At 30.7% G+C, this 27,994-nt stretch overlaps 1 protein-coding gene across 1 annotated transcript; it reads right to left on the bottom strand.

Annotated features, from left to right (window-relative positions):
- LOC139485782 (probable ATP-dependent RNA helicase DDX41) lies at positions 1-27,981 on the bottom strand. The gene is made up of 15 exons (XM_071270429.1): positions 27,792-27,981; positions 23,328-23,408; positions 20,474-20,624; positions 19,684-19,758; positions 17,362-17,422; positions 15,741-15,950; positions 14,553-14,706; positions 13,086-13,222; positions 12,608-12,770; positions 11,206-11,409; positions 10,331-10,427; positions 8,878-9,027; positions 8,408-8,479; positions 5,911-6,021; positions 1-359 (listed from the first exon to the last, which is right to left on the bottom strand). The coding sequence occupies exons 1-15, from the start codon at positions 27,810-27,812 to the stop codon at positions 223-225; spliced, it is 1,824 nt and encodes a 607-aa protein (XP_071126530.1). The 5' UTR covers positions 27,813-27,981; the 3' UTR covers positions 1-222.
- Positions 27,982-27,994: the final 13 nt, after the last annotated feature.

Here is a 27,994-nt window from a genome sequence, read left to right as displayed (position 1 = left end):
TTGTTTCCATGTTAAGATATTAGCAAATAAGTTCTTGTAATTCATTCCTCTTAACTATTTTACAATAGATATACTGAATGTATCCTTTCAAACTTTGAACTTTACATCCCTGTTTTATATCAATGCAATAAATATATTAACAAATGCTGAATGACAAAAAAAGTTTCAAAATATCTGTATGAGAACAAATCTCTGTTTTGATGTTTCTTGCAAAGTTCCTACTCAGTAATCAGCACTTCCTGTTGCGAGGTAGTCACGGCGACCAATACCCTGTGCCTGCTTGGTCTGTAAGGCCTCCAGTTTAGGACAGTCTGTAATACGATGACCAAGACCTCCACAGTATGAACAACCAACTTCACCTACAATACAGTAATATATACATAAATGTAAACCAGATGCTCCGCAGGGAGCAGCTTTATACGACAGCAGAGGTTGAACCCTGAAAGGTTGGGGCAAGTATGGACACAACATTCAAGCTGGATTCAGCTCTAAATTTGGATTGTGATTAAATAGTTGACACAGTATAGGTTTTGGACACAGAATGAATGTGGTCTAATGAACTTAAAATAATTTTTTTGCCTTTGAGCAATCACTATGCTGTTGAATATTAATCCTCTCAAAAAAATGTTTGAAGAAATTTTTATTTTATTTATGAAATCTGAAATGAGAAAAATTTAACCTACCCCCCCCCCCCCCCCCCCCACACCATTTTTTTTTCACATCCCCCTTTCCCTTTTTTCAAAACTGATCTCAATTCAAATTTCTAATGGAGTTTGCAACAATAACTACTCATTTAAATACATCATAAAATATTAAAATGTAACAAAAAGTGCTTGTTATCACTGAATGGTAAAGATTGTTTTTATTTATCAGTTGGTAGTAAAAGTGAATATACATTGTGTATTGTATAAAACAATGATTTAAGTTGATTCAACTACTATTCTGGACAAAGAAAGATAACTCCAATCAATTGAAAATTTCTTGCTATTGCACAAAATTGTGCAATTAGATATTTCTTGCTATTGTGCAATACTGTGCAATTGAAAATATTTGCTATTGCACAATACTGTGCAATTGAAGATTTCTTGCTATTGCGCAATACTGTGCAATTGAAAATTTCTTGCTATTGCACAATACTGTGCAATTGAAGATTTCTTGCTATTGCTGAATACTTAATATAATAATTTTGGATCCTGATTTGAACCAACTTGAAAACTGGGCCCATAATCAAAAATCTAAGTACATGATTAAATTCAGCATATCAAAAAAGCCAAAGAATTCAATTTTTGTTAAAACAAACTTAGTTTAATTTTGGACCCTTTGGACCTTAATGTAGACCAATTTGAAAACGGGACTAAAAATTAAGAATCTACATACACAGTTAGATTTGGCATATCAAAGAACCACAATTATTCAATTTTTGATGAAATCAAACAAAGTTTAATTTTGGACCCCGATTTGGACCAACTTGAAAACTGGGCCAATAATCAAAAATCTAAGTACATTTTTAGATTAAGCATATCAAAGAACCCCAAGGATTCAATTTTTGTTAAAATCAAACTAAGTTTAAATTTGGACCCTTTGGACCTTAATGTAGACCAATTGGAAAACGGGACCAAAAATTTAGAATCTACATACACAGTTAGATCTGGCATATCAAAGAACCCCAATTATTCAATTTTTTATGAAATCAAACAAAGTTCAATTTTGGACCCTTTGGGCCCCTTATTCCTAAACTGTTGGGACCAAAACTCCCAAAATCAAACCCAACCTTCCTTTTATGGTCATAAACCTTGTGTTTAAATTTCAAAGATTTCTATTCACTTATACTAAAGTTATGGTGCGAAAACCAAGAATAATGCTTACTTGTGCCCCTTTTTGGCCCCTAATTCCTAAACGGTTCAGACCTCAACTCCCAAAATGAATCCCAACCTTCCTTTTGTGGTCATAAACCTTGTGTTTAAATTATATTGATTTCTATTTACTTATACTAAAGTTATTGTGCGAAAACCAAGAAAATGCTTATTTGGGCCCTTTTTAGCCCCTAATTCCTAAAATTTTGGGACCAAAACTCCCAAAATCAATCCCAACCTTCCTTTTGTGGTTATAAACCTTGTGTTGAAATTTCATAGATTTCTATTCATTTTTACTAAAGTAAGAGTGCGAAAACTAAAAGTATTCGGACGACGACGACGCTAACGTGATAGCAATATACGACGAAAAATTAAAATTTTTGCGGTCGTATAAAAATGTAAAAAATTAAAACGGTGAAACCCCGAGCTACTGCTCACTGATGATACCCCTTCCCAAATACTTGAGGGTAAACAGGAAATTGTTGAGTGATGAATCTGAAAACGCATCACACTGTATAGCTGACTTATATAAACCCTGCAACCAAATTTCAGAAATCCTTGTAATGTAGTTCCTGAGAAAAACGTGACGAAAATTTTTAACTTGGATGTCATGTGTAAAATTATGTCAATGTTCGGTAAACAGGAAGTTGTTGAGTGATGTATCTGAAAATGCATCACACAGTATAGCTGACTTACAATGACTTAAATAAACCCTGAAACCAAATTTCGGAAATTCTTGTAATGTAGTTCATAAGAAAAATGTGATGAAAATTTTCAACTTGGATGTGATGTGTAAAATTATGTAAGTGTTCGGTAAACAGGAAGTTGTTAAGTGATGAATCTGAAAACACATCACAGGGTATAAATGACTTATATAATCCATGAACCAAATTTTAGAAATCCTTGTAATGTAGTTCCTGAGAAAGATGCAACAAAAATATGCATGGGACTGACAGACCGACTGACAGATTTTTTTAAAGAGAGGTATAAATAGTTTCTATTGAGGAGAAATTTTTCAAAGCCTAAATGTCCTATGAAAACTCCTTCTCCCGTCAGTTTGAGCATTCTTTACAACACAAATTAATATTTTGTTTCAGAACAAACATTCAAAGTGTCTCATATAGAACCAGATGCTCCGCAGGGCACAGCTTTATACGACCGCAGAGGTTGAACCCTGAACAGTTGGGGCAAGTATGGACACAACATTCAAGCTGGATACAGCTCTAAATTTGGATTGTGATTAAATAGTTGACACATCATAGGTTTCTGACACAGAATGAATGTGGTCTAATGAACTTAAAATTTTTTTTTTGCCTTTGAGCAATTCACTATGCTGTTGAATATTAATCCTCTCAAAAAAATGTTTGAGGAAATTTTCTTTTTATTTATGAAATCTGAAATGAGAAAAATTTAACCCCCCCCCCCCCCACCCCATTTTTTTTTTTTCACATCCCCCTTTCCCTTTTTCCAAAACTGATCTCAATTCAAATTTCTAATGGAGTTTGCAACAATAACTACTCATTTAAATACATCATAAAATATTAAAATGTAACAAAAGGTGCTTGTTATCACTGAATGGTAAAGATTGTTTTAATTTATCAGTTGGTAGTAAAAGTGAATATACATTGTATATTGTATAAAACAATGATTTAAGTTGACTCAACTACTATTCTGGACAAAGAAAGATAACTCCAATCAATTGAAAATTTCTTGCTATTGCACAATATTGTGCAATTAGATATTTCTGGCTATTGCGTAATACTGTGCAATTGAAAATATTTGCTATTGCAAAATACTGTGCAATTGAAGATTTCTTGCTATTGCGCAATACTGAGCAATTGAAAATTTCTTGCTATTGCACAATACTGTGCAATTGAAGATTTCTTGATATTGCTGAATACTGTGCAATTGAAAATTTCTTTCTATTGCACAATACTTAATATAATAATTTTGGATCCTGATTTGAACCAACTTGAAAACTGGGCCCATAAACAAAAATCTAAGTACATGTTTAGATTCAGCATATCAAAAAAGCCAAAGAATTCAATTTTTGTTAAAATCAAATTTAGTTTAATTTTGGACCCTTTGGACTTTAATGTAGACCAATTTGAAAACGGGACCAAAAATTAAGAATCTACATACACAGTTAGATTTGGCATATCAAAGAACCCCAATTATTCAATTTTTGATGAAATCAAACAAAGTTTAACTTTGGACACCGATTTGGACCAACTTGAAAACTGGGCCAATAATCAAAAATCTAAGTACATTTTTAGATTAAGCATATCAAAGAACCCCAAGGATTCAATTTTTGTTAAAATCAAACTAAGTTTAATTTTGGACCCTTTGGACCTTAATGTAGACCAATTGGAAAACGGGACCAAAAATTAAGAATCTACATACACAGTTAGATTTAGCATATCAAAGAACCCCAATTATTCAATTTTTGATGAAATCAAACAAAGTTCAATTTTGGACCCTTTGGGCCCCTTATTCCTAAACTGTTGGGACCAAAACTCCCAAAATCAAACCTAACCTTCCTTTTATGGTCATAAACCTTGTGTTTAAATTTCATAGATTTCTATTCACTTATACTTAAGTTATGGTGCGAAAACCAAGAATAATGCTTATTTGGGCCCCATTTTGGCCCCTAATTCCTAAACTGTTGGGACCTCAACTCCCAAAATCAATCCCAACCTTCCTTTTGTGGTCATAAACCTTGTGTCAAAATTTCATAGATTTCTATTCACTTAAACTAAAGTTATAGTGCGAAAACCAAGAAAATGCTTATTTGGGCCCTTTTTGGCCCCTAATTCCCAAAATGTTGGAACCAAAACTCCCAAAATCAATCCCAACCTTCCTTTTGTGGTCATAAACCTTGTGTCAAAATTTCATCAATTTCTATTCACTTTTAGTAAAGTTAGAGTGTGAAAACTAAAAGTATTCGGACGACGACGACGCCAACGTGATAGCAATATACGACAAAAAATTAAAATTTTTGCGGTCGTATAAAAAGTAAAAAGAGTACATCTGAAATAACAAACAAATAAGGGGAGACAAATCACGTCAATTTTTTGCAGACATCTGTGGCAGTAAATGTCCGTATGAATTTTAAGACAACCATAGATCAAGGCAATTTATCTTCCATGTATATCAAATGTTTTTCATTTGTTTCAAATAAAATAAAATATCAAAGGCTTATCTTAATTATGAGATATGACATTTACTGTTCAGTGTGAGCCAAAGCTCCGTGTTGAAGACCGTACGTTGACCTATAATGCTTTACTTTTACGAATTGTGACTTGGATGGAGTGATGTCTCATTGGCACTTATGCCACATTTTCTTATATCTATTTAAGGTAACAGGTACGTAAATGGGTCATCTCACTGATTTAATAAAATTTTGCATGCAACTAGAGCATGTGGAGCTGCATACTCATACTGGAAAAAATATATCAGTAACATTTAAAATCTTGGAAATATTGCAATTGAATATTCTGTAAAAATAAAAGAAGAGCAAATACATATGAGGCACATAAATATCGCAATTAAGGTGGTACCCAACACTTTAACTAAAATTAATTTGGCTCGTTTAATTTTAATAAAATTTTGACAACATATTTACATTGACCCTTTGACAAAAATATAAAAATTTCTAAAAATTTGAACCAACTGTTTTATCAGAAAAAATACACTGGTTAGATAGCAGTTTGACAAACACTTATTTTGATCATTGAGAAGCTTAATATTCCATTAACAACACAACGTAATTAAAACGTTTAGCTGATTTTACAGAGTTATCTCTCTGTAGTGTTAGGTACCTCCTTAATTTGGAATATTTTGACTATAATTTGCCTTTTTCTCTGTTTAGCAAAATTCTCTTAAAAAAGATGATGTCATTTCCAATAAATTTTTGTGTTTTATTGATATATACATTATATGGGTCACTGAATTCAATTTTGCTGTATAAATCATTTAAAACATTTCTTTTCATATATGCCTGTTATACAACATAGAATTTGCTCCTAAAATATAAATTCACAATTTAACACTTTACCTCCAATATCCAGAAATTTCTCATTTTCAGACTCCATGTTTGCTAAGAATGGTGGGACTTTTTGTTTTGCTTCAATTAATAAATGTTTCAAGTCTAACAGTACTGACTCCTCTGGAAAAAAGAAAGTATATACTATATAAAATGTTGAATAAAAAGAAAAAAAAACAAAGTCATGTGTTTGGAATATTTTTTACTACCAATTTAAACATGTTTTGAACAGATGTTGCTGAAAAGCTCTCACCATTTCCAAAACATGAGATGCTTAAAACTGATTATTAATTTTTAAAATTCAATCAAGTTTTTATTTTTGTTGGTCTTTCTTCTAGATTGTTATGAAAATCCCTGTCTGTGTTTCAATTTGAAACAAGAATTATAGATTTGAAATGAAAGTGGTTAAAAAGTACAAAATATAAAGTCATTCTGTTTAATTAGGACCAGTGAGGTTTGAATTAGCAGTCATCCACTCACCATTTTCGAGTGCATTTTGATGTGGGATAATGAAAACATAATTTTATTTAGCCCACAAAAAAAAAATATTGTTAAACTAGATGTGTCAAAGTGACATGAATGGTCTCAAAAAGTTGAAAAATCTGCAATTTCAATGACACATGTGGACACAAACATGATGGTAGTCTCACATATCAAAATTCAGCTCAAAATCTAGAGGTGTATAGAAAAAAGTCTGTACAACTGTGATTTTCAACAATTTTCAAAGTTGTAAATCCTTAATTTTGAAAAAATTAGCTGAGCGAAACGAAACTTAAACTTGATCTGTAACTCATTATGGTTAGCTCACATACCAAAAATCAGCCCAATATCTGAAAGCATTTAGAAAAAAAGTCTGTATAACTGTGATTTTCAAAAAATTATCAAAGTCCAAAGCCCAAATTACAGCAAAAATTAGCGAACAAGGGTAAAACTATATGGCACTGACAACTTTGTTGCGGGGCCATAAAAAATTTGAATTTAAACTTGATCTGTAACTCATTATGGTTAGCTCACATACCAAAAATCAGCCCAATATCTGAAAGCATTTAGAAAAAAAGTCTGTATAACTGTGATTTTCAAAAAATTATCAAAGTCCAAAGCCCAAATTACAGCAAAAATTAGCGAACAAGGGTAAAACTATATGGCACTGACAACTTTGTTGCGGGGCCATAAAAAATTTAATTTGCACAATATCAATTAATTCACAGAAGCATGATTTTTTCCTTTAAGTTTTTCACAACTGATTTCCGACTTAAGCAAACTATGCTTTAATATTCGTATCTGTCAAATAGGCTATACAAATAACTAAAATCAACTGTTACACCAACATTCTAATTTATCATGTAATACCTCTGTCTGTCTGCCATAATATGTTTTAAGCATCAAAGTCAGGAATAAGTGAACACAACAACACATATACAAATACACAAATATTTTGGTTACAAAGAATTATTGTGAACCCCAAAATTTATTTTACATGGGGCCCACATTGTAAAAAAAAAGTAAGTTTAAACCATTATATACTCTGTTAAAATTCAAACATAATTGCTAAACATTATCATATGGAAAATGATATGATAGAGATTACAGTACAGACTATAACAAATCTAAGAACACCATACAATACTAAGTTCACAAAAATATGTAGTTATGAAGATACTACAATGTCATCAACTTGACATGGTTAAATATTATATGTATAGAAAACTAACAAAAGCCTTTTTCAACTGACTTTTATATTTCATTTTTATCATGTGCTTGTACACCACTGTCCCAGATTAGGGGAGGGTTGGCACGCCACAAACATGTTCATACACATTAAATTATAAAATTGAGAATGAAATGGGGAATGTGTCAAAGAGACAACAACCCGACCAAAGAGCAGAAAACGGCCACCAATGGGTCTTCAACAATGCGAGAAAATCACGCACCCGGAGGGGTGCTTCAGTTGGCCCCTAAACAAAAATGTGTACTAGTTCAGTGTTAATGGACGTCATACTAAACTCAGAAACATAAATGAACTAAAATTAAAAATCATACAAGACATATGTTGCTGTATATTATATTTGTTTTTCTTTTATTTCTTATTTTTACAATAACAAAAGTTGAAAAATTGTTTAATCTGAACAGTATGTGTAATAATCATTTGCCTCTTACCTAGCTGTAAAGAGGGAAATTTTTAAACAAATTTGAATTCTTACTTGAGGGGGGTTCTTTGTTTTATTTAAATTTTAGAATATTTTTACCAATTCATTACCTATTTTTTTGTCCATTATTCTCTATTCCTAGCCCCCCCCCCCATTATTTCTATTCTTCATTTTTTTTTTGCTTTTTCTGTCCAATATTCTGCACTTTTCCCTATTATGTTTTATTCTCTAAACACCATCATCTAGACCCTCAGGTAACAGGCTTGTTGACATCTAAAAAAGTTATGACAACATCTCTAAGTTTCTACAACCTTGTGGGTGACCCTTGTAGGGAGGAAGGTGGAAGTGGTACAATAACTTACCAACAGCTTTATTAATAAATGTTGTTGCTATTCCTGTATTACCACATCTTCCTGTTCTTCCTATTCTGTGAACTATAAATCAGAAAATCAATATTAGTTCTTTATGTCATCCACATACAAATTTGAAAGTATAGTTAAACCTGACTAAACCGAACCCTTTCGGGACTTGAGATTTTGTTCGGTTTTGGCAGGTATTCGGTTTCATCAGGTTCACAATGCATAAAATGTGATATGATTGGTCTTCAGAACAAGTTTGGATTAGACAGGTTTCCGGTTTGTTCAGGGTTCGGTTTAATCAGGTTCCACTGTAATAATCAATGACATTGAAAAGAAGAAGTATTTACTCTTTTCAATGTAAACATTAAGAGAAAAGTAAAATGCCTTTTTAAACAGAAATAACAGACATTATGTGAAAAACATAATTAAAAATTGGATTTCTAAAAATAAAGAAAAACACTTTAATAAATTACCATAATTTTCTATATCCTCTGGCATATCATAATTAATAACATGTTGAATCTCTGGGAAATCTAATCCTTTAGAAGCTACATCTGTGGCTACAAGTACATCCTTCTCGAACTTCTTAAACTGTTCTACAGATCTTGATCTTTCTTCTTGGTCTGAAAAGAAGATTATTTTAGTTAATTATCTGATTTTAAATCAGATACTGACCAGACAGGAGCATTTATGGATAGATAGAAATAAAATTCCTAAGATTAACTAAGAAAGTTGACATTGAGGAAATGATATATAACAGAAAGGTCTGCCTCCAAAAAATATTACTCAATGACCATTATCTACTGCACATGAAAAATGTCCACACCTTGCTAATCATCAATATACATCACATGATAAGTCACATGATAAGCATAAAAATAAATCTGAGATTTTTCAAATACAAATTCTAATATGACGTCCTTATTACGCTTTGTAAATAAAGCCTATTCTAATGAGCACAAAATATGTTTGACACATGCACACGAACTTACTATTTACATTAACGTTATTTCCATCGTTATCCTTTAAAATATATATATTTAAGGAGCTAACATAAACTTTTATTGTATATTTTAATCAAACAACATATATTTTCCCTGCTCGTAGTTATAAAACTTATCAAATATGAAATGTAATGTACAGACTTCTCGGGAACAGCCAAACATTTGTACGCTTTTTCATAAGCTTCGACCTATAAAAATACTGTATTTATCTTATTAGAATCGAAATAATTCCTTCATGTTATGCTCTTTGCTCATTTTAACATGGGTAGGCATTATATTTGACCACATTTTACACCTCGCTAACGCTCAGTGTAAAATATTGACAAATGTAATGCCTACCTATGTTAAAATGAGCATGACATGAAGGAATTATTTCTTAAACATTAGTCACTGTACTTTGTCTTTCAGATGAAGAACAGCAATAAAAGCGCTGTTCATTTGCTATTGATATTCTTGCTGTACATGTACTGATTCTGTGTCATGGATGGATACCCCATATCTTTTGTTTTTCTATTAATTAATAAATATAGATAATCAAGTTATTGTAAAAACATCTATCCTAAATCACAATACAAACAGTTTTTGTAAATGAGCTAAATAGGATCTATCTTACTGGTATGTGCAGTGGATATTTCATAAAATCTACATGCTCAAAACTGAAAATCTGTTTATTATTTAGGATTTAGCTTTCAGGTCAGGTGAGCTAAAAATCAGTTGAAAAAGGCTTAACTCATCAGATGGATATAGTATGTTTCTAAAAACAAGGTAAATTTATTCTATGCTTTTCTGAAGCCAGCCTTCGGTGTGGGATTTTCCCAGTGTTGATGACACATTGGTTGACTTGGGCTGTTTTTTGCTCTTTGGTCTGGTTGTTGTCTCTTTGACACATTCCCCATTTCCATTCTCAATTTTATTTTCTAACCTTTTCCACCATGAATAGCTACAGCTTCTACTCCTTTCAATAACAGATACTCATGAATGGCGTCTACATCTTGTTTTCGTTCAGCAAACACCAACACCTACAAGACATGGAATTCATCTTTGATTCTAATCAAAATAGTGCACATCTTAAAATGTCTTGCCTGGTTAAGGATCATGGTTAAATTTTTGATACAGGTTATCAAATAAACTTTACATCAAGGGTCCAGAAACTGTCATATTGCCAGACAGGACTGATTAGGAAATACAAGACTGAAATGGTATTTGAGATTTTGGTCGAGAAAAAAATCAATGACAGAAGAAAATTTGGTCATCTAAATTTCATTGAAATTCAGATTTTAAATTACTTTTTAGATAATAAAACTGCCACTCAGTATTGTATGATAATCCAAAGTGCCTTCCAACTTACTTTTTAAATGTCCCAGGGAGCTACTGGCTAATGATATCACACCAAGGAGAATCATTCACGTAAAAGTGACTGAATGTATTGATCAATCCAGATGAGTATCTCTATTAATTAATAATTTTTCAGCAATGGCTATTAACAAGACAATTCCGAAATGAAAATTAAATTTTCACAAGTCAAACATGTGCTTTTTTTATTTATAAATGTGTCCAAGTTTCTCCCTTTTTAAAAAACACATTCTCCATTAGATGCTTAATGGTAAAATATGAAATATTTTATATGTCAGCTTAATGAGTGAAACTATTATCAGTCATTTCAAAACACTTTTAAAAATTATAAATTAATTTATAAATACATTGTATGATAATTTCCTGTCAGTTGATAATCAAATCAACCTGATATTGTAAAATCATGATTCATTTGCAAATCTTTTAGTTTTCTTTTATACTCACAGGTGGGGATGTTTTCTGTAGACATTCCAGGATATAGCAGATTTTGGCTTCCTGTTTGACATATTCTACTTCCTGAATGATATTCTGACTAGCAGCACCAGCTCTTCCTACATTAACTGTCACAGGTTTTACAAGAGCACTCCTAGCAAAGTTCTGGATCTTCTTAGGCATAGTTGCTGAGAACAGCAAAGTCTGCCTTTGTCCCTGTTGAGGATATTGTTACATTTTGTTAAAGATAGAAATAGTAGATAGACATTAATAAAACAGCCATACCTACTTTTTTATATTGAAAATTGTATTGTACTTCAGATTCTATTTAGGTTATTCTATATAAAAAAAATAATTTTTTTTTAGTGTGGCTTGATTAAGAAAAATATTTGTGTCACTGATGTCTATTTATATTTCTGTACTTTTTTGTGGTATAAATAACTAATTCTCATCATATATGCTGATTCAAAAGTTTATCTCTTTTTTTGCCATTTTTCTTATAATGAACCCCAATGGTACCTTTGGAGTTTAATTCTAATATGATGTGCTTCTTTCGCTTTGTGAATAAACCCATGCTCTAAATCCAATAAAATTTGTTTGCACATGTGTATATTGACTACTGCAGAATAATGAATTTTATCAAATTTGCATGCATATGATACTATATTTCATTAACTTAAAAAACTTTAAAACTCTTAAATGATGCACATGTTATTACTTATTCATTTATTATGGCTGTCATGTGTTGCAATTTGAAATTGACATATTTGACCTAGATACGACAACCGTTCATGTTGGCTGTTCAGATTCCTTCCTCTGAAAAATCACATTGCCAGTCGTTTACTTCTTTACAAACAAAAAGGGGAGGTTCATGGAAAAGCCTACACAAGCGCTTTTCACAATTGTCCTAATCAGAATCGAAAAATTGATGCAAGCTATACTTTATTGTAGTTTTAACATGGGTAGGCATTATATTTGTGTTATTTTAGCCCTCACTATCGCTCGGGGAAAAATAATCACGAATATAATGCCTACCCATGTTAAAACTACAATAAAGTATAGCTTGCATCAATTATTTTTTAATTCAACTGTCAATTCTTTCTTTTTAATTTGTCACAGTCCCCAGTCTCAGCTGAAGTAGTTTCAGTCTCATTTTTACTTTTTGTCACAAATTATATGTACTTTATGTAGACTTAAGAACCTAACAAAAAATGTCTAAATTTAAACTGTTCTCTTACGACAATGTCCATGAAATGTGTTATGGTAGGAAAGGAGACATGAAACAAAGCTGAACTTTTTTTATATTCAAACAACTCTTAGAATTTAAATTATAAAAAAAAAATTAATTCAGAGAATTTAAAATAACAAATGTTATCTATCCTTATCAAAAAATTAATAAATGCCAATGTCAAACCTTGAAATATGAGAAGATTGTTCTAACATCTTCCTCGAATCCTAAGTCAATCATTCTGTCAGCCTCATCCATCACTAAATATCTACACACATCTAAGGTCATCATCTTCTTATCTAACATTAGCATTAATCTACCAGGGGTCGCCACTACAATATGGACTCCTCTACAAATAAAGAAATCAACCATTAGCATTAATCTCTCCGGGATTACCACCATAATATCTTGTTCATTTTGGTTGGAAAATTTCAAAAGGAGAAATGTTTGAAGTTTCTTTATCTTTTCCTGAAATGCAAGAAGATTAAAGGCATAAATCTTATATGCAAGAAAATTCTGAATGCAAATCTAGCCGTACCTTTTTTTTCCAAGCACAGGATGGTATCAACATTAAAACTTAACAAAAATTATAATCCCGAAGTAAAGAAAGAAAATTTACAATAAAACATATCATCACTTAGACAATATATATAATTTATGGCACCTTTTTATAATACTGAGTTGATCATTTATAGGAACTCCACCAATACACAAACCACACTTTAACTCTGGAAATCCATCTGCTGATAAAGCTTTACAATAGTGACTGATCAATTCACTGGTCTGCTTGGCTAATTCTCTCTGTAATGAAAAACATATCATAAAATTATTTTGACTATTTTATTTATTGTGTCTGTTTAGTTAAAGCATCAATGTAAATATAACGGAATTTGATGCGACTGTCATTAAAGTGAGAGGGTTAGCGCTAAAAAAACAGGTTTAATCCACCATTTTCTACATTTGAAAATGCCTGTACCAAGTCAGGAATATGACAGTTCTTGTCCATTTGTTTTTGATGTGTTTTGTTATTTGATTTTGCCATGTGATTATGGACTTTCCAAATTGATTTTCCTCTAAGTTCAGTATTTTTGTGATTTTACTTTTTACTGGGTAAACTGTATACTATAAGTCTATTTTTTTTTAATCTAATTATTAGATCTGCATCATACATCTTCATTTGGAATGCACCTATCGTCATTTCACAGTGTTCAAAATACAGCATATTTGTTAAGTCTTGTCTTGGCCATTTCCCATAGACATACTGTCATTACTAAGACATTGCAAGTAAAACTGTGGCAGTTTATATTTTCCCATTTATTTTCAGTTCAATTTTAATTGATAGCCCACACTATTGTTTATCTAAATATGTATTCATTCTCATCAAGAATATATTTTTTTTATATAATAAAAATGTTATTATGGTTATAATGTTTTATTTAGGATATTATTTTTTATTCATAACAATAAATTCTTAATTTTCATATAAAATCAAAATAAAAACAAAGTAAAGAAAAGCACATTAAAAGCAAATGCTGTTGAAATGTATTTCATATCAGTAGTTAAAGTTCATGGTATTTGGTGTTTACAAAAAATCTTTGATTGATTGATTGTTGTTTTAAGGAGGTAGACCCACATGTAGGTTAAGGGAAATAACTCTTAAATCATCAGTACGTTTGTGTCAACCATTTTCAAAAATATATTCTAAGCTTCTAGGTTTTATAGATTATTTTCAATCTGTTTCAGGTAAATGCTTAAAATACATTGATGAACTGGACTTTTACAAACGCTTAACTGATCTAAAGAGTTATCTCCCTGAACCAAGGTCTACCCCCTTAAGCCACTTTCAACACTTCTGTGCCATTTCATCCTGAGAAAGATGAGACGAAAAATATTCATGGGACGGATGGACAGACTGACCGACGGACAGAGGTAAAACAGTATACCCCAACTTTTTTAAAGCAGGGGTATAACAACTTTTTTAAAGCAGGGGTATAATGATTTGTGAGGCTTATTAGACCTGGTTTTTTTTATTAATTCCTCACAAATAAGCTATTGGGAAAAAATACATTGCAGTAGATCTTTAATCAAAAAAATATATTTTCAGTGGTGTTTTTAAATTGAATGTACTTACTGAAGGACAAATAATCAATCCATATGGACCTTCACCATCTATAAATGGAAGTCTCTTCTCTTGTTCCAGTGAAAACATAATAATAGGCAGTATGAATACCATAGTTTTCCCTGACCCAGTGAAGGCAATACCAATCATATCTCTACCTAACAACCTGAAAACATAATAATAGACAGGATGAATACCATAGTTTTCCCTGACCCAGTAAAGGCATACCAATCATATCTCTACCTAACAACCTGAAATCATGATTGATTGCTTAAAGTAACAGGGTGTTACATTTAATCATCTTTGGTTCTATATTCTGCATTAGTGAAAACATGCAAAGAAAAGGCAAAAATAAACAGAATGTTGCGTCTCCATTGAACACAGAAATCTTAAATTTGACATTTTTAGATGTTTCAATAATACATGAATTATGTTATGGCAATAACATATCCTTTTTACAGAAAATTTGATTGACAGATTTTTGAAAAAAAAAGGTAATATAAACCAAATTACACAATATTATTTTTGTAATATTTACATACAACTATACATTTATACTTCTTTCTACAGAATATTCCATTTGCTTTATCTCCTAAAGTTAAAACTTACTTATATATTTTTTCCAATATTCATATGCAGTTCATCAAAGACATCAAAGTCTTTTTGCTTACAAAATTTTGCAAATATTCATTAGATTGCCCATTAACATACCTGTTACTTTAAGTGCTGAAAAGCAACAGATTGAACTGTGTGTACATGATGTACATTCTAGATATGTTTTGACTTCATGTGTCACTACATATTGGACTGTAACTACACTCTAGAAATGGTTCGACTATATGTGAAACTACAGATTTGACAATACTCATACTGCTGGAATACCTTGTATCTGTATAAGTGTAGGCTTAGGGGTCATCCATAATTGTCAACCATTTTCCAAAGTGTACAAACCGTACACTTGGGGGGAGGGGGGTTAAAAAATCAACATTTTTACTGTACGCTTTTTTTTTATTTCCAGAATTTTTTTCGTTTCCCCATTATTACAGCAATAAAGCCATTTATCATCTATGCGTTTGAAAATAATGTGAAATTGTACATTAACAAAACAACAAACTATAGATTATAGACAATACTCACACCTTGTATCTGTATAGGTGTAGGCTTAGTTGTGTGTAACTATACATTATTGACAATACTCACACTGCTGGAATGCCTTGTATCTGTATAGGTGTAGGCTTGGTAATACCTTTATGTTTCATGGCATTTAATATGGCCCTTGGAAATTTCATTTCTTTGAAGGATTTTATTGGAGGTGGCAGGTCCTCCCCTTCCACAAGAATGTGGTATTTCTTCCTTAGTTCTTCATGTTTATGTTCAGATTTGTGCAAGATATATTTGGGAGGAGTCCAGCTGTCAATTAAAAATAAAATAAAAATATACCAATGAACTATTAGTCCAAAAAAAATAAACTAACATCTTTTTAATAAGTATATTTATACAGATATAATATTATACAGTGTGTTTCTTTCATTTTTTTTTTTTTTTTATCTTCCTTCCAGATTATAGTTAGATTTTAATATATTGTTTTATAAATCATAAGTAATAATATTTTTCATTGTAAAATGTAAAGAGTTATCCCTCTTTATATAGGACAGGTGACCTGACTCTTCTCCACATTTAATCATGTATATGTTAGTGTTCCAATAAATCATGTTCAATCAGTATGATAGTTGTGCAATGATGGATGAAAAAAGTTATTTGTATGGCGATCTTTAAAATGATTTATATGTCTGTCTTTGAGTCGTTTGATTAGGTTAATTAAAGAATTTGAATTTAAATCTTAAAAAACAGGAAATCCTCTTCTTAATTTAACAAACATAAAACTGATAAATCACAAAAGATATCTAATATCAACATAGACATATGCAACAGAATGTCAGCAGATAATATATAAAGGGACAGTAGATGACAGTTGGAACCAGATTGTGACTAATATTCCTGATTAGTTATAGACCCTTTCATTGTAAAGAGGCTATTTAATAACATTTCATATTTAATCAAAATATTCCTTTTCATTTTTCTTTGCCCAATAACATAGAAATTCAATCTAGACCTTTATATTATTCTTTCAACAGCTTTTTATAATTCTCAAGTAAAACACCAAGATCTACAATTGTATTCATATGGTACTTCTGATAATGTCAATGTATATTAATGAAAAAAACACTCTATAAATTTGTGCTTTTAAGAGTCGATAAATTGGTTTTAATATTCTTTTTCACTTTCACTTCATTTGTATTTCTATATTGAGATTTAACGGTTGTGCTGACATTTTGGCTCAAGTAATTCCATTCTTATGTTATATCTTATAACATTCTATGCCAATCTGTTATGTTTGAATAAGCATAGTGAACAAGAACATAAACATGGTTCTATGTAACATTTTATCCAACTTACTGCTTGGCAGATCAAATATGTCAATGTTTATGATAACAGATGTAACAATAATGCATTGTAAGATAGCATAAAATTCTCACATATACTCAGCTTGACACGAATTTTTAAAAAATGCTTTAAAAATCATGCCAGTTAAAAAAGTCTGTCAAAATCTATTTAAATTACTTCATGTTGCTGGGAGCAAAATTGAAAAGCAGAACCTTAGTTAATCTATGGTTAAATCACCAGAAAGAATTCTTCTTATTTCCATGAGAAATAATTTTTAAATATCTCCTAAAATATATGTCGCAATCATGGCCAGTTGTAAGGAAACTATTATAAAGGTTAGTATACAAGTGTTTATAAAATCAAAGTTTATAGTTACCCCGTCTTTATTGGATCTTCATACTGAATGCCCTTAGCTAACTCAGCCACACCCATCAAAGCTGTAAATAGACAAACAATTAATTATAAGTAAGATATTAATTTAGATAAAATGCTCTGCAGGGCACAGCTTGATATGACCGCAGAGGTCCAACCCTGAACAGTTGGGGCAAGTATGGACACAACATTCAAGCTTGATACAGCTCTGAATTTGGATTGTGATTTAATGTTTGACACAGCATAGGTTTCTGACACAGAATGAATGTGGTCTAAGAACTTAAGTTTTTTTAAATTGAACATTAACCTATTATGGTCTAATATCCAAAATCTAAATACATGGTTAGATTCAGCATATCAAAGAACCCCAAGAATTCAAATTTTGATGAAATCAAACAAAGTTTAATTTTTAACCCTTTTGACCTCAATGTGGACAAATTTGATAACAGGGCCCAAAAATCAAAAATCTAAATACATGGTTAGACTCAGCATATCAAAGAACCCATATATTCAATTTTTGTTGAAATCAAACAAAAAAGTTTAATTTTGAACCCCGATTTGGACCAACTTTAGAACTGGGCCCATAATCAAAAATCTAAATACATGTTTAGAGAATCCCAAGAATTCAATTTTTGTTAAAATCAAATTAAGTTTAATTTGGACCCTTTGGACCTTAATGTAAACCAATTTGAAAATGGGACAATACTGTGCAATTGAATATTTCTTGCTATTGCACAAAACTGTGCAATTGAAAATTTCTTGCTATTGCGCAATACTTAATATAATAATTTTCAAATCCTATTTGGTGTATATCATTATTATTTGATTTTAAATATAGATCAGAAACAACTAACTTAAAATGGAAAATTTTAAAGAAAAAAAAAGGAAAAAAAAGAAAAATTCTCAGCTCAAAACTTTTTTCATTATTTGTGTTAAGGATTTTGTTGGATAACAGCATAACAATTAACTCTACAAAAGATAAAATATGTATGCAGAACTTTTATCAAAATTTAAATTATTTTCCTTGCATTAGCCGTATTGTTTTGAATAAAACAAAATCATTGAGAACAATGTATTAGTGTCATCATGTACACAGACATTATAAATCAATATTTTTTTTATACTTGGATTGCTTGATAATAAAATTATAGTTTAAATCCTGACCACAATATTTCACTTGTTGAAACAACAAATGGAAGTTTTTAATGACCTTGACTGGTTATACAGCCATTGCACGGTCGGAAACTTGTTGAAAAAAGTAAATACTAAATATCTAAAATTATATGTCTGTGCATTAATAAAAGTATGATTATCAAAAATAATTTGCAATATATTTTTTTGTTAGGTCCAAAGTAAGTTTTGTCCGTAAGGTTACATTCTTATACAATTTTGTATTCAATTTGTACTTTATTTCTATTTTCAATGATAGATAATATTTTAAGAGCACAAATTTGTAATATGTTAAAACAGGGGAAGTAACTCCCAAATTGATTTCCAACACGTTTGAAATACACAAATTATTTAACTAAAAACTGAGAATTAGATGGACAGCGTTTCTGTGAAGCAAAGTTGTATTTTGATTACTTAAAATCTATTCTAAAGTCACGAAAGTCTTCATTTATACACTCTTCCATTGTGACTTGAAGATCGAAAATGCCGACCCAAGCCATAAAACATGTGCTGAACACAATCATCAAATTTATATTCAATTATGATGTTGACAACAAGATACATTGTCTTAATCAGATTACCTAGCTATTAACACCTTTGAAGTCTTATCCACTGTAATTGATTATAATGACATGATTAACCTCGGTATCATAAATGTAATTTAACTTTCTGATAAGAAATCGATGACACAAAAGGCAATTTTACTAGTACATTGCCAAAACGGCACAAGGGGGTTTCTGAAAAAGGCATCAGGGCAGAAAGGCGCAGCTTAGGGCACCTAGGGCGCGGCGCCTTCTATTTTGGGATAAAGACACCACTGCATGATATATGTCTTTAGTTTCCTGCCCCAAACTGACCTTGTGTTTAAATTTCATAGATTTCTATTTACTTATACTAAAGTTATTGTGCGAAAACCAAATGTCTTCGACGAACGAAGACATTGATGATGACAACGACAACGTGATACCAAAACTACCAAAATAACATTACTACATATAAATAGTTTATGCTATGAAATAAGTACATGTTCTTTATTTTGAGTAAGTCATTCTACTATTATATTACTTCTTCTGCCAAAATAAAATTCCTCAATCAGAAATCAGGTTCTCTTTTCAATTTGTGAACATTTTCTCTTGTATTAAAGTATTATAAATACCTTTGTTCTCTGCAACACTTTCTAAAATCTTCTGTTCTTCTTTCAGCATCTTTTCTCTGGCTGTTTCTTTTCTAACTGCAATTTAAACAGAATCAGTAAGTGAAAACAGTTAAATAAACCACCAAGATTTAATAAATGGGGAATGTGTCCATGGGACACAGATGATGCCCCCGCTTGCATATCATATAAAGTTATAACGGGACATAACTGAAGAACGGTAAAAGTGATGTCACCCATATTTGTACTTGATCTGAGTTTTGTGGTAATGAGTATTGTGTATAAGTTTCATAACATTTGGCTGAGGCAAACTAAAGTTAGAGAACGGAAATGAAAAATTCAGTAATTTTTCCATTTGTAAAGGGGCATAATTCTAGTACGGTTAAAGTGACGCCACCAGAATTCAAATTGTATCTGTGTTTTGTGGTAATAAGCATTGTGTATAAGTTTCACAACATTTGGTTGAGGCAAACCAAAGGTAGAGAACGGAAACCAACTTTGGGACGTACAGACGGACAAGGGTAAAACTTAAAAAAAAAAAAGATGCATTCAGTCTTATAATAGTCCTCTTGACAGTTACATGTCAATTGATTGCTTGAATGAATAATGACCGCTATATCCAGACTAAAGTATTACATGAATATGCAGTTAAATAGATAAAGATATACCCATTTACATCCTAGTTAGACATGTTGATTCAGAATTTTATTAATGGGGTTTTTTACCTTTTGGACATTTTCTAGGCTATGGAAAGAAATAGAATCTAAGAATCAAATGGAGACAAATGTCTAACCTTGTGCCTTTTTCTTGAGTTCACTGTGTTGATCCAGTAAGCTGACATGTGCTTTAGGTCCTGTGTCTTCCTCTTCAGGGGCATCACTACTTTCTGATTTCTCTTCTTCCTTTGGTTTAACTTTTCCCAGTCTTTTCTCAGCCTCCTGAATCTGTAATATTTGTAAACTACATTTAAAAATTTTACCTGAAAAACTTATGTTGTTAATCAATATGTGACTATATTATCTGTAACAAGAATGTGTCCATAGTACAAGGATTCCCCACTTGCACTATCATTTTACATGTTCAGTGGACCGTGAAATTGGGGTCAATACTTTAATTTGGCATTAAAATGAGAAATATCATATCATAGTTAACATGTGTACTAAGTTTCAAGTTGATTGGACTTCAACTTAATCAAAAACTACCTTGACCAAAAACTTTAACCTGAGCTTCACACTATCTTTTTCTTTGTTCAGTGGACTGTGAAATTTGGGTCAATAATTTAATTTGACATTAAAATTAGAAAGATCATATCATAGGGAACATGTGTACTTAGATTCAAGTTGATTGGACTTCAACTTCATCAAAAAGTACCTTGACCAAAAACTTTAAACCTGAAGCGGGACAAACGGACGCACGGACAAACGGACGGAGGCACAGACCAGAAAACACTATCGTAGGTGGGGCATAAAATATATATTTCTGTTTGGAAAGGATGAACAAGTATGACCTATTGACATATACTTTTCTAAATTCTACCCATTGATATAATTATACCTCCATAAATTTGCACCCAATTAATTTGACATTCCAAAAATGTTATCCATACAAGCAGCACATCAGTGTATACAGTTAGAGGAATTTTATACTGAAACAAGTGATTTTTAAATCTCTTTCATGTACATGTAATTCGAAATTTTGTCACAAATTGTGATTTTGTGGTTTTACCAAAATTTTAAACATACAGGTTCATATTATTTCTAATTATTAGTAAAATTTGAAACCTTTTATTTTTCTAATAGTAAGGTTTGTGACGTTGAAGCAATCATTTAGCTGTAAAAAATATATTTGTTTAAAAAATATATGCTATAACGAAGGCTTAACATAACATGCATAATAAACATGATACTACATGTATCTGAACAAATTTTTCCCAGCAGTGGGAGTAACTTTCCTGTAAAATTCAAGGTTTTATCTTACAGATTAATAAAATTTTACTGGTTGTGATAAAAAGTTTACATATTGAAATTAGTCAGTTAGTGGGGGTAATTAAAACAATAAAACTTAAAGAAGTGATTTTTTGGAAGAAGATAGAGGTTTGATACTTAAGCAAGTGATTTTCATGTCATTATCCCAGATTCAATACAAGGTCATCACTTGACATGACCGGTCATCCTATCAACACAGAAGTTTGTTCTGATAATTTTCATGATATTAATAAGTACCATAATTAGTCCCTTGATCATGACTATTTTATATTTAAAATTAAATCTTAGTCAAGTGATTAATTTGTATTACTGTGGATTCACTTATTTTCGTGGGTATCAATTTTCGCGGGTGAAGGAAAACTTGCATATTTGAGGATATTTTATTTCGTGATTTTGCTGAAGTCTTTATACAAAACCTATAGAAAATGTGTCATTCGTTGAACGTTTAATTTCATGGTTCAACTGTACCAACAAAATCCACGAAAAATTGGTATCCAACAAATAATAATGAATCCACAGTACTTAAAAAGGTTTCAATTCAATTCAAAATATTTTATTGTTCAAATATCAAATGTACATTTAAACAAAGGGATTGGACAAAAGGCAGTGCATATACAAATCCTTTCCCATACAAAATGGATTGAATAACATGCATGATAGTATATAATTTTCTGATAAGTTAATAGATCTTAATAGTTGTTGCAGTGAGTCAGGGGAGGCAATTCCCCCACTTCTTGAAGTATTTTATTGTGTATACATATATAAATAACTATGTTAACAAAGTCAGAGCAAGACCTACTGAGGGTGGTGTCGAATTCTATACCACATTAATAAGTGTTGGTTAGGAATCAAATAGATCATTAAGTGATTTTTTACTCAAATTCACAAACTCACTGCAATAAAGTTGTTCTATTTATATGAATAACAAGAATTGATTGGCCCTTTTTTGCAATACATAAGTAATTTAGTGTACAATCTTATTATAAGACTATTATTTTCTTGATTTTTGAAAATATAATTACTAATACAAAAAATAAAATAAAATATATATAAATTTATTTGCAAAAAGATGCTAAACACAATTGGTTGTTTTTTGTGTTAAAAGTTAGGTTTGTCTTTAATTAAGACTAAAGAGTGGTACACTGTGGTTATAAGCTGATTTCTAAACAGTATAGTATCACATGAAATATCATAAAAATCTTCCAGTTTCATGAATATATTGTTGTACATATGTAAATATCTCTATGTTTTCATCAATATTTAAGTCTGAGCAACCCTGTAGTAGGACATCAAGATTGACATTATCAAAGTTACTTATTTTTTGAAAGAGCTCATATCTCTGATAAATGTAAAATGGACAAACATAAAAGAAATGAAAATTATCTTCTACTGGATCTCCACAGGCACATATAGAGTTATCCGACAAATGATCACAGAAGAGATGATCTTTTAGATCACTAGCCTCATTTAAAAAAAGGTGACTATTAAAAGAAAGACAACTTTAACTTCAAACATTTGTGGACACAATGTTACTTAAATCAGTGATTTAAAAATCACTCATTTGAGTAAGACCCCTGACTTGTATACAAATGTACCTTTATCATGTTAATAAATATATATACAGACAGAGACCCCCTTGTGAGGTTTACATAACTTATGTACCTGCATCTTCTTTCTTTGTTTGATAGGAATATAAGGTACATATTCTTCATCTGATGATGACTCATCATTTTCTCCTGATCTCTGCAATAATAAATTACAATAATATATATTTGAAGGTGTTTTATAAAAACTCGACATCAAATCCAGTTAGTTTTGATTAAACCTCAATGATTAAAGATGACAATAATCTAATTTTTCGCAAAATAAAATCTACTGTTAATTATAAATTATACTGAAATTTTCAACTTAAAGACTTTTAAAAAAGTATTTCACATTGACATAATTTGTTCTCACATTTTTTTTAAATGGCTCCGGCAGTGTTCTCCAGAGGATTTATTTAAGGCACAAAATTCAAGGGCGTGTAACTCTTTTTTTAGGGTGAACGTTTGTGATCTGAAGCAATAAGTTATAAATCATGACATGCAATATGAATTATAATGTTTGTTTTATGTGTTTAATAATGCAGAGTATTAATAATTATAAGAATATATATCTGAAATAAATTGATTTTAAACACAAAAGTTATTTATCTTCAGTCAATTAAAGAAGTCAAAATATAAATATTCATCTCTACTCTCTGCTCCTTCTAGAGATATTGTTTCAAGATAGTGTTATTTTGTTGGACAGTCTGTTCCGCAACTTTGTCTTTATCCTCTTCAGGGTTAAAAATTAAACCCCCACTCACAATAACTTTTGCTTATAACCCCTTTAACATTTCTAAGCCATGAAAACTCAGTCAGCCACTTGTCATTGAAACCAGAAACATGGTGCTTGCTTTTATCAATTGTTAAAACTTGAGCTTGGTTGGGATTAGGAAAAGCAATGAAATCTGCTTATACTGACAGTGTAGACAGAGGTGTATTCCCCTTTTCAATAGAAGTCATTGGTCTGAAAAAAACTTCTACTCCCATCATCTACCTTTAGCTTATAATTCATCCCTTTGTTATTTGCAGAGAACATGTTCATTCAGAATTAATAAAATCGAATATGGTTAAGACATTTGGTATACAACTTTTTAAAACATTTTTTTTTTATAAATGAACAGCTGATCAGTTTCCATAGTTTCACATTACACTTTGGTGCCTATTATTGTTTAATCCTATCTTTGGCAGATATATATCAAACGAAATTTTACAAATTCGTTAAAGTTAAAACCATTAAAATTATTTACCATTGACATTATACAGAAGCTGCAGCCACTTTGTACCCGTGTTGATTGTCACAAAATTACTGAAGCACGGATTCACGAACAATGTTCAATGATCATTTTATTTCTAGAAATATGACAGTTTCAGACGAATTTACCTTGCAAGCAAATTTTGTTTTTACTTTTAATTAAAGTAAATCACTCCTCGTTATCTTTAATCAAACTTTATTTTAATTTTTTCAACTACTAATACTTTCATTCATAGTTTTCATAGTAAATATCTCTAGCAATGTGTATTCAACACATTCATTGGTTGTGTTAAAAAAGATTCTTCTTCTCGACCAATGAAAAAATTTGTTACATAAATGGTCAAGTGATCACACACATGATGCATAAATACAATGTATTTGTGATCTATTTCTTCAATATCTGCACTGATGTAAAAAAAAAAAGCAGCTAGAAATTCAGTTACAAAAAAATGGCAACGTAGATGGGTAACAGTAATGTTGGACGTCATTATTTCAGATTTCATCCTGAAGTTAAAAATAAAGTAAAAAAAGACTTCCCGTCAAAAAACAGTACAACATAATCAACTGTTTACAAACAGGTTATTCTAAATAAAATGCATACCAATTGATAATAAACCAGCACATCAACTTGGAAACCTGTGATCACTGCAAACAAAAAGAAAATGTACAACACTACCTTTTTGAATTTGATCTGTATTCAGATGCCAGAGACAAATCATTTCATCAAATCTACTTCATAACAGGACAAATTTTTTCAGATTTAGACATTTATTAATAATCAATTTGCCAAATGCAGAAAATACCACTCAATTATTAGTGGAAAACATAGAGGAAACAAACTGTTTTAGTGGACAATTTGAATTTTTATTATTTTTTAATTTTTCATGTCATTTCGATTACCTGATTAACCTTTTTTTTTCCTTTTTTTCACTTCATACATTTATTCTTTAAAATTTTTAAAGCGTCACCTACAATATCTAAGTACAAAGGAGAAACTACATTAGTGATAATAATTTTACAAGAGAGGATAATTTACAAGGGAGATTACCATGTCATCACGACAACGACTGAAGATTAAAGACTGCACTGAAGTTTTTAAAATTTTTAATTTTCTTCAAAAAATAACTATCTTATTGATGATCATTTACGCTATTACCTGGTAACATAGTCTGATAAGGCTGAGTTAAGCATGGCTCAGGTAAAACTTATAATCGGTTATTGCGTAACACTGACCGATCCATCAGCGGTGATCAGTAACTTGACAATTTTAAGCAACATTTATAATGAAAATGTGAAAATAAACATGCTGCTGGACAAGTATCAAGGGACAGCGGCCAATCAAGATGCTGATCTACAAAAATATTATGGGGACAAAGTCCCCAATAACAGTAGAAAAATCAATCAAAAAATTTATTTTTTTTAATCGGGAAAATTTTCCCGAAATTTTCATTGTACTAATGAACTCAAAATCTTTCAATTTTTTTTATGTCATGTTTTGAATTCCCGCATCTGCACAGAAAACTACAATGTACTTCCTTTTTCCGGTCTCGTTTGTATGAATCTTTGAGTAAAATATATATTTATCAGTCTAGTATAAAATAGGAAGGAATGCAATACCGATTTCATTTTTAATAATTCCTTGATATGAAAAAAACTCGTAAGGGTTTGTTGTTAATCGTAGACTCAACAAAAATGAGGAAAAACATCAATAAAAATTTCCCTCTCGATACTGTCTTTTGATTGAAAGAAGCTTCCAAGTTTGGTAAAAAAATCCAGGATAGTTTATGAATCTAATAAATGTTTTATAAACTTTAACTGCAGACTGTATGTAATGTTAACTGGAAGAAAAACTAAGTCCATTTATAAGTAAAATACAGAAAAAGTGAATTTTTTTTTTACAAAATTTACTTCTGATGATCAGAAACAAGCTTTTGTCTAAGTTTGGTAGAAATCCAGGATAGTTTAAGAACATTATAAAAATTTTAAAAACTTAAACCACATAGTGAATGTTTTGTTTCTGGCAAAAAAACTAAGTCCATTTATAAGTAAAATACGGAAAAGTGGAGATTTATTTTTACAAAATTTTCTTCTTGATACTATCTTATGATCATAAACAAGCTTCTGTCCAAGTTTGGTACAAATCAAGGATAGTTTATGAAAGTTATTAAAATTTTAAAAACTTTAACCACAGAGTGAATGTAATGTTTCCTCGCAGAAAAACTAAGTCCATTTATAAGTAAAATACGGAAAAGTGGAAATTTATTTTTACAAAATTTTCTTCTTGATACTATCTTATGATCATAAACAAGCTTCTGTCCAAGTTTGGTACAAATCAAGGATAGTTTATGAAAGTTATTAAAATTTTAAAAACTTTAACCACAGAGTGAATGTAATGTTTCCTCGCAGAAAAACTAAGTCCATTTATAAGTAAAATACAGAAAAGTGGAAATTTATTTTTACAAAATTTTCTTCTTGATACTATCTTATGATCTTAAACAAGCTTCTGTCCAAGTTTGGTACAAATCAAGGATAGTTTATGAAAGTTATTAAAATTTTTAAATCTTTAACCACAGAGTGAATGTAATGTTTCCTCGCAGAAAAACTAAGTCCATTTATAAGTAAAATACGGAATAAATGGAATTTTATCTTTACAAAATTTACTTCTGGATACTTTCTTATGATCATAAACAAGCTTCTGTCCAAGTTTGGTAGAAATTCAGTATAGTTTAAGAAAGTTATTAAAATTTCAAAAACTTTAACCACAGAGTGAATATTTGTGGACGCCGCCGCCGACGACGACAGAATGTAGGATCGCTTAGTCTCGCTTTTTCGACTAAAGTCAAAGCTCGACAGAAACGTTACCTGATGATAACGTTTTATTGTTTACATTCATTGCATATGACATCATAAATTAAGTAACGTCACAACTAAAATCCCTAACAATAGAACCAAAATCGGAAACGTTACGGTATTTCCGTTTCTTTTTTGTAATAAATATTTAAGTTACAAAAAATAATTCATACAGACTTTGTCCCCATTTACAGGTAATGTCTGCCTCATATTATGAAGGCGCTGCGTACCGCAGCATCATATCGACTGGGGAGAACACTGTGGCTCGCTGTCATACAACATGTAGATATCTATCGAAATTGAATAGTGATATTTCAGAGTGAGTCAAGTGATTGATATATTGTTGATGTTTTTAAAATATGTTAAGTTTAACACATTTAGTTTTAAGCCCTAGCTGTTCAACTGTTGCGTTGGCTAAAATTCGACAAAATCAAATACCTTTCTGGATTTACTTGACATTGTGACTGGAATTGAGATATATATATCACATGTGTTTTTTCTGCACAATTATGTTAATATGCCATCGTCTTGGCCCTGTCGGTAGTTGATATTTACTAAATTTACATGATTTTACGTTTTACAAAACGTGAAAAATCGTTCCGGAAGTTTTTGATGCTACAATAAAATAATAACCTATGTCG

Source organism: Mytilus edulis, chromosome 8, assembly GCF_963676685.1.
Source record: "Mytilus edulis chromosome 8, xbMytEdul2.2, whole genome shotgun sequence".
NCBI classification, from domain to species: Eukaryota; Metazoa; Mollusca; class Bivalvia; order Mytilida; family Mytilidae; genus Mytilus; species Mytilus edulis.
Note: the sequence above shows the minus strand (reverse complement) of the source record. Positions and strands in the feature narration are given on the sequence as shown.

Coding starts and splice junctions, on each gene's coding strand:
- LOC139485782 (XM_071270429.1), bottom strand. CDS start 27,812: ATGTCAAGTAAATCCAGAAAG. Junction 13,223..14,552: donor GATTGATTATTTGTCCTTCA/GTAAGTACATTC, acceptor TTTTCATTACAG/AGAGAATTAGCCAAGCAGAC. Junction 6,022..8,407: donor ATTTATTAATAAAGCTGTTG/GTAAGTTATTGT, acceptor TCTTTTTTCCAG/AGGAGTCAGTACTGTTAGAC.